The sequence below is a fragment of the Bombus terrestris genome, chromosome 14 (genome assembly GCF_910591885.1).
Source record: "Bombus terrestris chromosome 14, iyBomTerr1.2, whole genome shotgun sequence".
Classification (NCBI taxonomy): Eukaryota; Metazoa; Arthropoda; class Insecta; order Hymenoptera; family Apidae; genus Bombus; species Bombus terrestris.
Genome location: NC_063282.1, coordinates 3,041,120 through 3,058,552, shown reverse-complemented (window position 1 = coordinate 3,058,552; position 17,433 = coordinate 3,041,120). Strand labels below are relative to the sequence as shown.

The 17,433-nt window shown below is 38.1% G+C and overlaps 1 protein-coding gene across 8 annotated transcripts in view; it reads left to right on the top strand.

Annotated features, from left to right (window-relative positions):
- LOC100647821 (tubulin monoglutamylase TTLL4) overlaps positions 1 to 17,433 on the top strand; it is a 240,240-nt gene that overhangs the window by 147,317 nt on the left and 75,490 nt on the right. For all 8 annotated transcript variants that reach the window (XM_012316062.3, XM_012316057.3, XM_012316060.3 and 5 more), the window contains one exon: positions 8,176 to 8,211. Coding sequence is in view for 1 of the 8 variants with exons in the window: in XM_048412194.1 (XP_048268151.1) it covers positions 8,176 to 8,211 (36 nt within the window). In the remaining 7 variants the exon portion in view is untranslated. The remainder of the gene's footprint in view (positions 1 to 8,175; positions 8,212 to 17,433) is intronic.

Here is a 17,433-nt window from a genome sequence, read left to right as displayed (position 1 = left end):
AGATTGTGGATTTCTATGAGCCATCACTTAGCTCGAGTCCGATAACCCTATCTTGCCTTAAGACAGGTGTTCGTTTGAGAATCGCGAGTGACGAGTTATATTCGTTAACTTTGAGAAATTTTCTCTCGGATAGACAGTGAAGAATCATAAATTCTTTTGCGCCTATTTTCTCTAGTTTTCATTTCTAATAGTACGTTTCGTAATACATCGATGCCGGGCCGGCGAAGTCGCAAGGACCATGGCCATCGACCTTAATTCTTCCAACTAGCTAAACGTTCGTTGTTTTTGCCGCTGACTTACCAAAGAATAGCACAGGTTTTGAACGTATATAAAAAGGACACGTGCACGCGCGTGTGTATGTTAGAAAGACCTGTACTATACAACTCATGCACTTTGCAACATACGGGTACCTAATTTGGTATCCCTTGAAAGTGATTTATAAATGACATGCAAGCACGAACGATTGCTACGACAGGCACATACTGTCTGCACTATTTTACAATCTTCCATAGCACGAAACAACAATAACGTACTGACCGAAATTATCTCAAGAAATATCCTAAACGTCAGACGAACTCCTGTTGTTGAAACTCCTGAGCTCTGATGTTAAGAGAAGAATTAAAAAAAAAAAAGAAAGAAAAGAAAGAGAGGGGGAAGAGGAAGAGAAGGTGTACACATAAAGAACAGAGTGTCTTGGCACGGAATAGCAGTTTTATTTCCACGGGGCCAGTAAACTATTGTGATTGCTCGTAAAAGACGCGGAGCAATTGGAGCCTGACGGAAACGGGCCTTACTGCCGCCAGATCGCCATTGGTCGAGACGAAAGAAGAGTGGATCAGGCCCGGAGCTTCCACCACACCTTCGTGATAGTTGCTTAGACGCTATTGGTCGGCCACTTGGGTCCTTTCAGGGCCCCCCTTTGGTCCTCTCTTTATCCCCCTTTTTCTCCACACGTTGATACACGTTCTCCCACCACCACAAAGTGGTACCCCACACGCGGCACCTTGGGTGCCCCTTCTTTCTATCCCCGTGTCGTACTTACTTTTCTTTCCATTTGTTTGACTTTGAAACTGTTTGGCCGGGGCTTTGGCCTCGCCTCTGTGCCTCGTTTCGCACAGCCTTTCTCTTTCCGTGCGTTCATCATCATTATCCTGGTCGTCATTATTTTCGTGTCTACGCTCTCGACTCGCGGTGCCCCGGTAACGCGACCGTCGTTATTTTCACCGTAATTACCTCGTATATACCGTCGAAAAGGGGACCGTCGTACCCGTCTTCGGACTTTCGACGCGTCGATATTTTATTCCGGTCAATCGGTACGCGGCCCTTACCGACTCTTGCTCGTTGTATATGGAACGTGTAGCGCCCGATGAATTCCATCGTTCCATCTTCGCATCGCGGTTTACAACGCGTTCACTGGTCATCGAATTTGTTCTTATCTATGACAAGGTACAACTTAGATTATGACAACACCGATATGTGAACATTCTTTGATAATCGTATGTATTTTGATCGGAAAACTAGAGTCTCTTACTTTAGGGTCTCTTATTTTGGTAACAAACTGTCAACGATCGTTGGACAAACAGATAAGAACGTTATTAGATAAAGAAATGATGAAAGTCGTAAGAAACATAGTTGGATGAAAATCGAACGTGCGTGTGGAGATTGCTGATAGCTGAATAATGCGACGAATATAATAAACAACAAGTTCTCGTAGCATTTTCGTAGCATTATAATGCGAAATTAATGGTCCTTCGCGATTGAGTCGGTTGTTCGTGATTAATGCTCGATAATTACACGTATCGTATAAAGTGACGTAGAAAATACTTGGACCAGATAGACAGCTTATGACTTGTGCCATCCTTTAAATAAATACGTAGACGATAATAAATAGCGTTCGCTCGTTTGTTCTTCTATCTCCTTTTACGCAGCCTGGCTTTGCTATTAAATGTTAGTTAAAATTCCTTTGGATACAAATACTCGCACCATGTTAAATCATGTTGATCTAACATTGTCATTTTTATTAATATTATATGGTCGACTGAAGTTTTGAACGTTCAGAAAAACAAGCATTGAGAATTATTTGATGTATTCTTACGTTCGGCGAGTGTTCTCGCGCGTTTTAACAATTTTTATTGCTTTAAGGATATCGTTTTTATTTGATGATCATCCGTCTGGCTTAAATGTTATGTTAGTATTTGCTCGCTTCTTTGCATTAAGCGGATTGCTGGTGCTACGCAAATTCTTGCGTAAAGCTGCACGCGAGTCTCCACTGCTAATGGTACGTAACAGCTATAATTATGGTCCTATTATGAGACAGCTGAGAGTAAGCACGTTGAATAAATAAAAGAAAAGTAACTGATTTTACGTACGCCTGTGTGATATTTAATTCCAAACAAACGTAATTGAATTATGCTAAATATTTCACGATAGTATTACATTTACAGGTAACTTTATTGAATACATTGCTACGATAATTATGTTACAATCCATTTGCGGAAGAATTATAAATATTAGGTTGTCCGGAATGTTTCTTTCGTTTTATAAGGAAATAACATTTTATATTAATCTATTGAATTATGCACCAACATAATAACCGAAGTATAACGAAATGGATGATACTTAATTCGATAGAATAATATAAAAGAGAAATTGTTGTTCATCTATCATCAGCTTATGAAACGAAAGAAACTTTTCGGACAACCTAATAGTAGAGTTAGGTTTAAAATATATATTTAACGTTGGAAAAAAGATTAAAATACGTTTAAAGTGGAAATCGAAGCTGTAAGTGGAAAACACAAAACTCTTTATCACGTTGTAATTAATATTCATATCAAATTTCATTCCGCTCCTTTCACTTTGCCTTCCAGTGAAATTGAAACATAAATTTCGTGTTCAATTTACGGGCTACACACAATTAAATATAATCTGAAAGCCGAGCGAGAAAAATGACGCTCGTACAAATAAGATTACTCGTTAGGTTTCAAAAATAATTCATTTTACGTACATAGCTCTCGATCGAATTTCTGAATACTTTGCTTCGTTAACAAATACTCTCACGAATGATACTATCTGCTTCTTGCGATGCGTTTGTCGTTAGAAAAATCGAATATTTCGTATGTTAAACTCGAAAGATTATCATTTAAGCTTCTCATGGTATATATTCAAGTATGTTCGAAAAATTCCGATTTTTGTAATAAGTGTTCGTTTGCTGAGTCATTGTGCGGCTATTGAAGTAAAAAAAGATGCATAAATCATGCAATAAAATACTTCCTATCGTTCTCCTATAATTTCATTCAATTCTACGTTTTATATTCTAAGCATATGTTAATCTTTATCCGATAAAATTTGTTATGGACCTGATTTCCGTATTCTTGAGGAGTGTGCACATCTGCAGAAGCCTTATTTATGCCACGTAGGGTAAGTAATTATGGGTAAGATTCGACCCGAGGAGATGCCGCTCTCTCTCTGAAAGGATACTCTTTAATTTTTATTTCTTGGACCTGATACACATCCCAATTTAAAATTTTTTTTCACTCGCCGTAAGAACAATGACACAGGATATCGTATTATTGCGTTTTGATCGTGTTTTATCAAACACGAACACAAATTATACGTTTTCTTTCATATTAAAGATTACCTGCAATTCGACAGCTCTGTAATATTTTTCTTTCGCTTAAAAATTTATTTTCGAATTTTTATTTGATTCGAGTAATTTTTTATCGACTCAAGTAATTGCACTTAATCTTACGATGGCTCACGATATTTTCCATCTGACGATACTTTCGTGTGTCACTGTATTCTGCCACTTAACCCCTTAACCTACGATTTGATTCAATCATCTACCACGGGTTATGCCCGTAATATTTACGTTTGGCCCGATCATCGTACCACGGGCTATGCTCGTAGTTGTAGGTTAAGGGGTTAAAGATACGCGCGCATAAACAAATTTTCTGCTACAAATGTTACGCGTAGCGTGTAAATTTTTCAAAATATATGGCACCTCGCTCATAATTACTCGCAGTTGTATTCAAGAGCGCGGAAACATTTTTCTCACGTATCTTCCACAAGTATCCCGCACTCTATTCATTGTTCCATCCTATTTTACTTATGTGCATAATTAGAACGTCCAATTAGACGGTGTTGTGCCGCGTACGAAGCAAAGGCTACACGCTTTAACACTTTGCCGACCGCTATAATTAGCATTCTTAGGAATGCTATCAACGGGACGATCGGAGATTGGTTTTTAGCACTTGCTGAATTTCATCTGGCTTCATTGGAGAATTTGAAACGTTAAGAATGTTCGTTGAAAGAATACAACGGTGTAAGGAATAAAAATTCTGCGGGAAGTTGCTAAGGCACGTAACAGTTAATTGTCTTTCAAGATCCTAAAAGATATAAAAGAAATTCGTGGCTGACAAAAGGTTTACTCGCGATACAAAAATTCGCACCGTATTCTACGCAAGCGTAACATTTGTATTGTTTTATATAATGCGCATATTATAACAATAATATTATTTAATTATCGTATATCGCAAAATATACGAGTTTGTTCGACGAATATCGAAATATCGTGTTACTGAAAGTTTAACAAATTTTATTTGGTCTTTTTTCACAAAGAAAAAAAAAAAAGAATCTGGTTCCCAAATACGAGTACGAGGCAGTGATTTCTAACCGACAATTCCACCATCGAACGTGGTACAATTTCCGAACACAGCCGCAACCTAAAACACTGTATTCAAGTGGGAATGAGCACGATAAATCTGGCGGTACCCGAAAATCATCCTTTCATTTCCTGTCCGAATGGAACAGGAAGACCTTCGAACAGACCTCGAAGGTAAAAATCCTGCTTGGCCTTTGATTACCGAAAACAATTTCACACTTTCGCCGCGGAAGAACGCCGCCTTTTGCCAGCACATCCTTCTCTTTCCAGTTGATCCTCGTTCGATTAGGCTGCCTGTTGCAAAAATCAAAGAAATCGAAACACTCGCTAAAGTCGCTTTCTCTGCCAGCAAAAATGAAGCGGAGGGCACGCAGCCTTATAAAAGTTCAACCCCCCAGCCGCAGGCGAAATCACGTTTCACTTATTTCGTTAACGCGTTGCTGGCAAATACAAATTTTACGATTTCGCGATATTTTTGAAAAATGTACCCGCGTCTATGGAAGTGAAAATTGATTTATTGGGTTGGTAACTAAGCGATTGCTTAATCATTGTTGTCATCAGATGGTATTGGCAAAATCGATATCAACTCAATATCGTCGAGTTGCATTACATTCTAAGGCACACGCGAACAGATTTCGACGAGCGAATTTTGTAAAAGCGTGTGTGAGCAACGCCTTACACACCGCGCTCTCTGCCAATGAGTTTTTCATCAGCGGACGTATCGTAGTTGCACAATCTACAGATTCGAGACTGTTTTCTTTTCTGAAAAACCAAAAACCACTCCAAAGGACATCATTTTGGAACTTTGGACAACGTTCGAGAGATTGTAACCGAGCAATTTAAATTCAGCAATAAATTGCAGCACTGTTTCCGAGAATGGAAGCACCGCCTTTGGCGGTGTATAGGGTGTACATTCTCGAGGGAACTTGTATCTTGAAGAGAAGAGCGTACGATTTTCGTTAAACGACGTACAAACGTTCCCACGGAACTTGAGTTCTATTCATTCTGACACACCTCGTATATTCTGTTTCTTCACCCGTCTTCGGTTTTTCTCTATATCCCGTTGCAAATCGCCTTACAAATATATAAATATCGATAGAAATACAATACATAACACGCGATATAAAGATAAATTTCGGCCGCGTTTTTCGACAGAGGAATATGAAAATCGCCTACGGCCGATTGGTCCAACAACGTCTCTCACGCTGGCGAGGGAACAACCGGGATACGCGTTGCGCTCGGCTATTCCGCCAGAAGCAGCGGACAACAAGAAGAAGAAATGGGAATGAGAAGAGAGCTGAACGGCCGCGAGATATGACGGAAAGAACACTGTGGAAGGTGGGCAGCAGACGAAAAAATTAGCAGCAACAAGTTTCAAGCTGTGCAATAATTCCCGAGGCGCGTGTTACACAGCCTCCATGGTCCGTTGCTATTTTTTTCTTTTTCCAAAAATTTATGGGCGCAGCCACTCTCGCCCGCCGCGAGCTCAATTCGCACGAATAAAACGAGAAAAATAAGCGTTTGGTCCTCGGCCACTGGCGACGTACGTACGAGCATCGTTCTCTCCTTCTTTCCCTAGGATATGCAAAAAAGGAGACAGGATCGAATAAGTATGTAAGGATATTAAACGAAAGTGTTGGTGAATTTAGGGACTTGCGCTGCGCGCTCTATAGGAGACACCGCCAACAGAAGTTGCGCGCTTCTCTGCCAATGTTTTTCTGCTCTTGCTGTAATGTAGTTGTAGGGAAGCGCAGGGTTGCTTGTTGTACAGGGTTAACCGGTTGAGTATTTGCAGGTGCACGGATGAGATTGGAAGTCTGAAAGGATGATCGTGTTTCGAGGAATATTTTTTTTTTAGCTTGCTGGAATGTACTGGGTGAATCATTACCGGCTAAAGCGAAGAACATTAATCTCTCGTATTGGTTTATATTCGATAAGCTAGTGTCAGAAACTGTTGCTGATTTGCACGAATTTTTATATCCTCGTTATCCATGCAACGTATAAAGATGACACGCGAGAAGTATGATAAACCGAATTTTGTCCATCCTCTCGCTTTTATGCCACTCGATTACTCGAAAGAAACATTTAAATACGGGATGCATAGTTGAAGAAGGGAAGAGATACGAGGCGTGTCGAAATAGCTGACAAGTCTTAATTGATATCGACGTGGCGATTTTTTAATAAACATCCGTCCGTGATAAATATTTTATCGATATAATGGCGACAGTCGTGGCCCGTTATAATGCTAATGAAATTTCCAAATATTTCACGTGGCCTCGTAATTAAATAATTAAATTGGCAAGCGAGACGATTCCAAACAGCTCTTTCTTATCTTTATTTGCGACAGAATTTGCGCGCGTTTAATCCACATTACCAAACCGTTTCATGTATCAAAAATATACGCGAAACACGTTATAGTACGTGTGTGGAATCGTTGTAACGCCTTCGTAAAAATAAAGATAACACGGTTTATCGTAAGAGAGACAGTGACGTGGTTCGATGAGCTCTCTTTTTTTTTTTTTTTTTTTTTTTTTGCAAAATTACAGCATAAACGTCAACACGTAAACATAATCCCCGGTAGCCGTTTAGCAGAATTTATGGCGGCGCTTGAGAGGAAACGGTGCTTATGTCGAACGCGTTTTTAATGATCATGCGATAATGCCAAACTCGTTAATTTCGTATCGATAACAGAAAGATTTAAGACTAAACATAATTACTCCCGCGGCTCGTTTATTGTATCCACAGTCGTCTTTTATACCGACGCATAAATGTTTTGGGCTATTAACGAGCAGGAAGTTGGTAACCGGTGATATTTATCTGGTCGCGTTTCGTTCGTCTTTCGTGTCACGTTTAATGGCCTCGTTAAAAAGCTCCATTCACGGCGTTTTCAGTCGCGTGTAATGCAAATCGACGCGATTTATTTTAAAGCTGAAACTAACAGCACATCAAGGAACGCAAGACATTTTCATAGCGCTTTGTTTAAACAGTTTATATTGTCTCCGAATTAACTCGATAATGGACCATTAAATCGCTCGTGATATTATGTTCGAAATGAAATTTTCCCATCTTTGTCCTACATCGTACACATTTCATTTCTCATTCTTATTTCTTCTAATTCCAATTCTAAATTATATGCACAAGGTAACTCGCAGGACTTCGTTAGCGTACGTATAATTTCAAGTAAAATATGTTACACATGGATCGATTTATCTTCTTCCTCAGATACGGAAGCGATAAACGATGATTTTACAATGACTGTGAATTGCGGAATCGTAGTTTGAAGAGAACAGATCACAGAATATTGGAATGTTATTTTTCAACCGGGAGTTAATTTACAGAATAAAAATACTTTTCATATATTTGAAATTATAAAATTGATTTCTCCGATCGATTAAAGAGAACAGTCGTTTACAGTTAAAATAAGAAAAGACAAGCTTTCGTAAGTGCGGTAGTTTCGAATATAAAAGTTCTCTCGTTACTTTATTATTGACTCTTTTGTTATTTCTTTGTTACAGGAGAATATCGAGCCGTCACGACTGCCGTTGAAAAAAGTGAGTAATTAACATTTTAATATCATGAATATTATGACCAGGTGGAATAATCAATACCCTAATCGATGAATTTCTAAAACACTAAATTTTTCATCAATTTTCTTTCAATGGTACACAGTATTTTCATCTGTATGTGTAACTTGGGAATATAAATTTTGCTTAACGCATATACACGTTCGTAAGATCGAAAGAGTTCAACATCTTCATATATTTTGGGATAAATGAAACGCTATCTCGTGCAGTTTCATTGAAATTTTTCTTCTTGCTCTCGATCTGCCTATCGTCAGATCAGCAATTTTCTCGTCGATGATCGTATAGCTCCGGAAACACGTTTAAAACTGCCAGATATATATCACAAAATTTTCTCCTGCGATCCTCGATCTGCGAAAGGGAAAAAGATATTTAGATGATGTCCGTTATCAGCGAGTTATGGCGCGCGACGAAAATTGGTCGCACTTTGGCCGCATATAAAACAGGCAACGTGCACTTCCACTACCCATTAAATACGTGTAAGTGGAGAAATTAACGCGCGTTAAAATGATTTACACAACAACTAATTAGCCTCGCGCTGAAAATTCCAAGGATACGCACATCTCGTGATAGTTTCTTCGTGCTTAGACTGCGTTCTCACTGAAGCAACAGAAGGAGGATGTTCCATTGATTGTTGTTGCTGCATGTCACAAATAATATTCGATAGATGTCGAATAGTTGGGAAAATAGTTGACAATCGATATATTTGGTTATAACTTTGCTTTTGGTTGAACGTTAAATGTATCAATTAACGAGGAAAAATTCGATTAGCTTCGATGGAAAGAATGTTATATTTTTGATCGAGAAAGACAGATAAAAAAATATTAGGTTTATAAGTAGTTTGTTTTATATTAGTTTATTGAATTATGCACGAATATAATAATAGAAATAGAACGAAATGGACGATACCTGATTCGGTAAAATAATATAAAACAAAAATTGTTGTTCATCTATTATCATCTTATGAAACGAAAGAAACTTTTCGGACGACCTAATAGATAAAGATTGATGGATATTCGTATCATTCGGACATTTTATCTCATTTCACACATTTGTTTAACAGGTACACGTACGTGTAATAAGAAATAGCTGCGAGTCTAAACCATAAATTATAAGAGCTGATACAAGTGTTACACTGTTTCATAATGTCTCTAATAAATGCAACAAGTACGTAATAGCCTAGTAAATAAATTCTCTGTAAATAAATATTCTATTACGTAAGTGTCTACTACCACGTACGTAAGCTAAGTAAATGTGATACTAAGCGTAAACGCGTATAAAAACTTGATTAACTATGTGAACCTAAGCTAAGCAATCTCTAAAGATAAGAATAAAGAATAATAAGATACAAGAGAATAATTGATAATAAACGATATCTTCTTATCTACAATAAAAAGGTATAATATAATACAAATTATTTGATTTTCTTCGTGTTCCATCTGTTTACAAACCACTTTCCCGTAGTAAGAAAGTGACTAACTGCATCGTTTAAATTCACAAAAGTTGACAAAGATACTTTTCTCGAGACAATTGATCATCACTTACGAATCATCTAGCAAACATCAAAAAGTTTATTTATAACAAAAGTTATTCTTCGATTTGTATCACTTTGAGAGTAAACAGCAATGGTAACAGCAACGATGCCTTTTTACTGGCGATAAAAACGCGAAGAAATATGGAGAAACCGTCGAGTATAGCAACTTGTTCGATGGAACAGCAACGAAATCCGTTCGTCGTTGCCTCAGTGAGGACGCAGCCTTATCTTTCTCGTTTCAAAAGCTATTGCGATTCGAAGCACGTTTGCCTTTCTGTACCTGCAGGCACCGCGAAAGTTTCCAAATGGGAAAAATGAGAAAAAGGGTAAAAATAAGGTAAACGCGACACGTTGGCGGTCGTAATTCAGGAACAGGTTTCATTCTTCGCTGGAAGGTCTTTTGACGCGTAAATCCCTGACGTTTATAATTGCTTCACGGCTATAGTATATTTTATTGAAAGGTACGATGAATACAGTAAGTCGGCGTTATTAACGTTTGATACATGATATTGATTAAATGTTAATTCAATTAAGAATGTACGGTCGTTAAATCACACCTGAAAGAACCACACGATATATGGTTTCTGATCGATTGTTGGCACAGGATGCTTCAATTTAATTAAACCAATCTGTAAGTAAATTACGACGATTTTGCACCGGTATTATTTAAAGTTCGCGTGTGCTTAATTACCTCGTGGTCTAATTACCTGGTCGTTTAATTATCGCGTACATGTGGCTGATGAAAATGGTAGATTGAATTTTTAAAATTTATGTATTAATGGCCTGAAATTTGTGAAACGTACACCCGTCGCATATTCGATTTATCGTTATGTTGGTTTCAAGAGATACGATTGGGTGTACGTTAATCGACGTATAAATTCTACCACTCGTAATTTTCTTTAACGGGCCGTTTTAATGAAAACGTGTATTTGGCTTTATTTATTTAATACCGTGCGAGATCCACGAGAATCCGCGAAATCAGCGAAGAAAATATTCAAAGATGAATCAGACGGTGTTCGAATATCAAAATATTTGTTATATCGAGGAAATAAAAGAAATGAAAAAACGACATTTATAGGATTCCCTTGGTAATAAAATGAATTTAACTCTCGTAGTACTTTACAGCGATTTTACAAAGAAAATTCTATTTCCCCATTAAAATAATATTAAGCGTCATTCTTTTACAGACACGTCTTTTACAACGACGCATCTTTATACAAACACGAAACCTAATCCGTCGAACGTGTCGTGATCTTTAGTTCGATAGAAGAAAATGGATTATACGTAATTCGATAAAATAATATAAAACGAAAAATGTTGGGCGTCTATTATTTCCTCATAAAACGAAAGAAACTTTTCGGACGACCTAATACATCGAAGTACATAAAGAAATAATGTGTAGCAGAATTCGGAGATACAAATAGTCCAATTTCCTTCGGTATAATGTTAGCAATCGCGAATGAATTTCACAGGGGAATTGGCTTCGCTCAAGACGAAGTAGAATGAGACGGTCTGTGCAGACCTGCGATATCGATTTAGTCTGCCTTTCGCGGAACATCGTAGCAAACAAACATCTACCAGATGATTACGTATTAACCTACATGAATATGTAGAAATATAAAATCTTTAGACTTGATATTAATTTTCTGCAAGTAGATACGTTTCTTCTTAGATTTTAAAGACTGGAATCCTTCTAATTAAATGGTTAAAATTTCAGGAATTGTTATCCTTAAAAAAGGTTTGATTTAAAGGACGCGATAATTTACAGAAATTTCAATTGATCTTTGCTTTCATTTGTTGACAATTTCAGCGACATTCCAAAGTTTAATTTAAGAGATACGACAACTCGAACAACACAATTCATTTTGATCTTCACTTTCTGAAAATGTTCAGAGAGTAACAGGACGTTGTCGACAGCGGGAGCATCTTGTTACCGAAACGTAAAGGCTTGAAATTTCTCGATATCGTAAATATTCTCGATCTTCAACTTTCGAGATTTTGTTCAGCTAATTCCATAAACGCGTAATCCTTTCTTGGGCCAATTTTACGGCTAATTATCGCGGTTGATAAATGCAGGATGTCGAATGAATGGTAAGATCGCGCAAAAACGGGCGTGTTACCGCGCTGCACGCTATTATCGGGCGCGTCGAGCGACGATCAAAAGGGATTACACAAAAGATTACAAGAAGAGAGGCGCAATGTCGTAAACGCGCGTCACACGCGGGAGTAAACTTCCGACTGAGGTAATTTCCGGTCGCAACGCGCGCCGCCACCTTTTGTCAGGCGTGAGCGAGCTATGGAATTGCGATTGAAAAGCTCTCAAGGCCGTGATTCGTTCACGTATACCCGATTACGCGTTCGAACGTTTTACGTAACACGCGTGCCTTTTTTATACACCTCTATCACAATTCAATTAAATAATTCTGTGTATCTCTCGTAACAGAAATATCGTGGATGTTGTTAGATTATTTGAAAAATTCCCAGCAAGATTGTATGCTATAGTTACATATTAATACATAAATTACACGTCCTAAGTACAGCAATTTTTTCCACTGAAATACGAATAATTCAATATCTATACTTTTTGGTATTTTTTTTTTCGAAATGTAAAGTCTTTCTTTCTTATCGAAAAATAATATCTTTTCTTGTCGATTGGTATTAAGAAATAATTCTCTACAGCTGACGTCAAATATATTGGGTTGGCAGCTAAGTGATTGCGGATTTTGTCGATACCATCTATTGACAAAATGTAAAGTCTTTCTTTCTTATCGAAAAATAATATCTTTTTTGTCGATTGGCATTAAAAAATAATTCTCTATAGTTGACGTCAAATATATTGGGTTGGCAACTAAGTGATTGCGAATTTTGTCATTAGGTGGTATTGATAAAATCCGCAATCATTTAGTTACCAACCTAATACAATATACGGAATATGATAAGATCGACAGGCTGTTAGAAAGCTGCGAATTTTCCAGGTAACCCAATAATTCCAGTTACCAACAGTCAGTTACTGCTACGGCTAGAAGTTATATATGTAACGCTTGCTTCTAGGGGAAACTCGAGGGATGTTTCTCACCCTTGCTGTTTCCCTGTCACCCCGAATGTAAGTCACAGACCGGATGTTTTTAAAGCGAAATGTACCTGTCCATTTACCTAGTTATGGACAAATAACTGCGCAAACATTCACGATCAAAATATCAAAATACCAGATAGTCACTAAACCGCGAAATTCTGTAAATCATAAAGAAACATTAATCTACAATTTTCTTTCGCTTAATCTACTCATTTGAACTATTTTATTATGAAGTATATTATTCTATCAAGAGAAATGTTCACACTCGTACATTTCTGTATCCTGAAGTAATAATATTATAGTGACATTTGACTTGTTCTTCGTTAGATATCGTTTCTCGATATCTTTCGTCCCTTCGCACCGTATTTTTTTATTTTTCCCTAATTACGTTCCTCAATATTCACTTTTATACGACATACGTAGATTTAGTATGAATTTTATCGAGATAAAATTCGACGTTATCTAAAACAGCGGACAACATTTGCTTTCTGCGGAAGACCGCGGAGAACGAATCAATATTCTCGTCGACGCTTAGTCCACCTTCGACCATGTTACCCTGCTATGGCGTCGCGACGCGTGCCGACTAAAAGCTACGAAAGCTCGTTAAGTTCTCGGAGACGTTCTTCCCTTAGGTCAGCCGCGTGTCTTCATACGATCCTGGTAAAACAACGAAGGTGGAAAGCTCTCCTAACTTTTGGGATGGGTAACACGGAGAAGCGGCGAGTCAACGAAAACTGCGACATCCTCGAAGGAAACGCGACTGTTCGTAAAAAAAAAAAAAAAAAAAAAAAATTGGTCCAAGCTTTCGAGTAAATTCCTTTCGTATCGATCGACATTTTTCAGAAAATTTGCAAGCGTGGAGATTGCATTTGCCGATTTGTAGATTCAGCTGAAATATTATTGTCTTTTATAGGTTTCCCGGAAGAAAGAGGAAAAGTCGTCGAAGAGTTTAAGATGTATTGGAATAAAGGTTTATGATTCGAGTTTCATGTAACCGTGGAGGTTATTCGAATTGTTACTGGTGGATAGGGAAATTTGTATTAGCAAGCTTTTCCCAATGCTTCGTTTCCCGTCTAGTGTGAAGTATACTTTGTTGGGAAGGGGAATGTGTTGTTACGTATACAGCCTCAAAGCAGCAGAAACGCATATATTTAGCATGGTAATATGATCTTTTGGCATACAATGGACGAGTTACGTATTGTGAAAACACTTGTTTTAATTATGTGTTTCAATTTCCAATATAATTTAGCGAATAGCAAGTAACAAGCAAGCGCTTCGCAGAGAAATATTTATTTATATTTTTATGTATAAGTAATTTATGTAATGTATATGTATAAGCTACTCGATACGAACTTACAATAAAAGTATTGAAATCACGTGTTATTCCAATGGAAGCAAACAGAAGCTTCAAAAGTAGCGACTATCAGTAGATGCGTTTCCAGTAGCCTAACATATTTTATGATACCACAGCATATTATTTGGCTTAGTTCCTCGTTTTTTAAAACTTTTCTTTATTCCAACACCAAAACCACACAATATTTTCCATTTTTACCCTACTACGTTAAAGACCAACATCATACATACACATATAAATATAGCACACAACTCTAATCATCTCACAGAAACGCTAACACAACTTTCACACCCTCGAGTCTCAACCAATCCAAATTATCTATCGCAACTTCACCCCACTCGGTTCCATCGACTCTCTACGAGTCTCACCGCGCACACTCATCGGCCGTGGGCGTTCCTCGCGTCGGCCAGGGTGCTTCCCACCCGAGCTATATCTAAAATTAACCCCGCGCAGCGTCGCGACGCCGGCAACCTCTCTCTGCGTTTTGTTCTCCTGCTCCAATTTCTCGCCGTAACGACGCTCGTTGCGACGCTCTGTAGGAGACGCCAAGGATCCTTTCGTCGACTGTTGTTCTCCTGGCCGTGGAGGACGTCGCAGCGCGGCCTCTGACAACGTTTATCTGCTTCTCGGCCCTCGTCCACAACGCGGAAAGCTTCCTGCAACGCGGAAAGCTCGATGAAAAGCTATCGCCTAGACAAAGCCACGCTAGCCTCCACGTTCAACGTGTTCCCCTGTTCCGATGGTACGTCAGACGACGTCTTCCGTTTGACGGGCAGCTTCGTCAGACGTTGTCGAGACTGACGTTTTCATCCGACGCGTTTATAGTCGCCGGATAAAGCGTCGCGAGCCTAGGGCGCCGCTAAGCTTTCTCAGGGGCGCTTTCTCCGTAGCGTGCTTCTTCCACAGCTTCTGACTAACATCCTAGGGTATATCCTAGGGGAATCGTCCGAGTTCTCGTCGTACGATGCTTACATTCTTTTTATTGTTCGCCATATAAGTCGCGTGCAGCCCCAAGAATCTGTCAGCCTTGCTGTGTCGCTGTTCGAACAGTATCGATCGAGGGTTTTTTGTTTTGGCAATTTTTTCCAGTGTTCCGCTGCATATAGGGCTCTGCTAGGGAATCGGTGTGTTGCGGTGTTCTGTGTGGGTGGACGGTCGTGTCTCTTTTGGGAAATATTGATCTAACTTTGTTGCGATTGCGGCCTGGTTTATCGCGGATGCTGCGCGGTATTTCGAAACGCGATGCGGACGGATTTTTTGCTCGCGGAGTTTATTGAAGTTCGTCTGAAAATAGGTTTTACCAGGTACGTGTTCGATTAATGAGATGCTGCCTGCTTTATGTATCAAGTGCTTGGAAGTGGAATTAAATTTTAATAAATTTGCGCCAGAATATGTAGAATTCTTAGGAATATATCGTTTGTTGCGTTTTATACTTTTCTATGAGATTACTCGATATTAATTTCTCGTTTCTACAGTTTAATTTACACAGTTGACTTTGAACGTTAGTGGAAAGAAGCTTTCGGAGGTTGGTTTCTTGCCAGACATCGATGAGTAGTTCGAACACCGATGGCTGTGTATGAAGTGACTGCTTCTACTTGGATCTTCTGTGATGTTTAAGTTTCTATTATTCAATTGCATCTTTAGGTTAAACAATTTCTTCTTTTTTGAATTATTTATCGCAGTAACATCTCTTCTTTCGTCTGCTTTCATTAAAATTACAAAATGAAATTTTATTAAAATATAATAATAGAATTATTTGTTATATTTAAGTATTAAATAAATTACATTTTAATATATTAATATACATAAATGGACTTGTAATTTTACTCACAGAACACATTTACTTTATTTTATAAGAAAAGTATTAGGTCTATGCATTTATCTATTTTTACCATACTACTTTAATTAAAATTATCTGTACATAAAATCTAAATTTAGTTACATGTTAGTATACCGCTATTAATATCGCCGTTACTAAACGAGTTGATAACACATCTAAAACTGTATCTCAAGGGTCCGTTACCAATCATCGTCTTTATTATAATTATCTAGACGAAGTATATTTACTTATAAGTTATATATGGAAAGTTCTATTAATAAAGTTGATTTCAAAAGTAAATCGCAACTCGCCATTCAATGTTAGTTCATCGTCACTTTTAATTATAGTTATCTATATAAGAAACTCTTTAATTACACATTCAACTGTTTTAATTACATATCTGAAGAGATCAGTTACATATCCTACATTATAATTCATGGATTAATTACCAATATCAATTCACGGTCATCTTTAATTATAATCACATATCTGTACGAAGAATAATGAAAAATCACAGATCTATAATCCAGCTATTAAATAATATCACAACCAAAGAACTTAGCTTCATATCCAAAGCCGTAAGTCGATGATTAATAAAGAATCTCACTTCACCAACCTTGATTTACGATCGTCTTTAATTATAACTACATATCTATACGACCTATAATTACAAATCACAAATCAATAATTCTACTATTAATAACATCATAACCAAAGAGGGTAGTTTCACCTGCACAGCCGTAAGTCAGTGATTAATAATCAATTTCACTTCAGCAATCTCGAATTACGATCGTCTTTAATTATAACTACATATCTATACGACCTATAATTACAAATCGCAGATCAATAATCCGACTATTAATAACATCATAACCAAAGAACTTAGCTTCATATCCAAAGCCATAAGTCGATGATTAATAATCAATCTCACTTCACCGGTCTCGATTTAACATCGTCTTTAATTATAGCTACATTTCTATACGAACTATAGTTACAAATCGCAGATCGATAATCCGATTATCGATAACATCATAACCAGACAGCTTAGTTTCATCTTCAAAGCTGTAAGTCAATGATTAATAATCAGTGTCACTTCAGCAATTCCTCCACCTAAACCCAGGCGCATTGGAGAAGAGCCAACTGACTCGCATCGAAGTCTGGTCTCCTGGCATAGCGTCGCGACGCCCGAGGACTGGCGCCACAAGACGTCGTCCAATACGTCGGCGTCGGCCAGCGTCGCGGCGCTGAATCCTCGAGCTTCGTCGCGTTTCTGTTAGCCGGTTCGCGAATCTCGTTGTGACCGAGCCGCGACAAGCGGTGAGCGACAGGTGGGCAGCTCTCATCGGGATCATCGACACGTCGACCCTTTGCAAACGTCGACATGATGTTTCGATCGTCTACTGACCGACGTA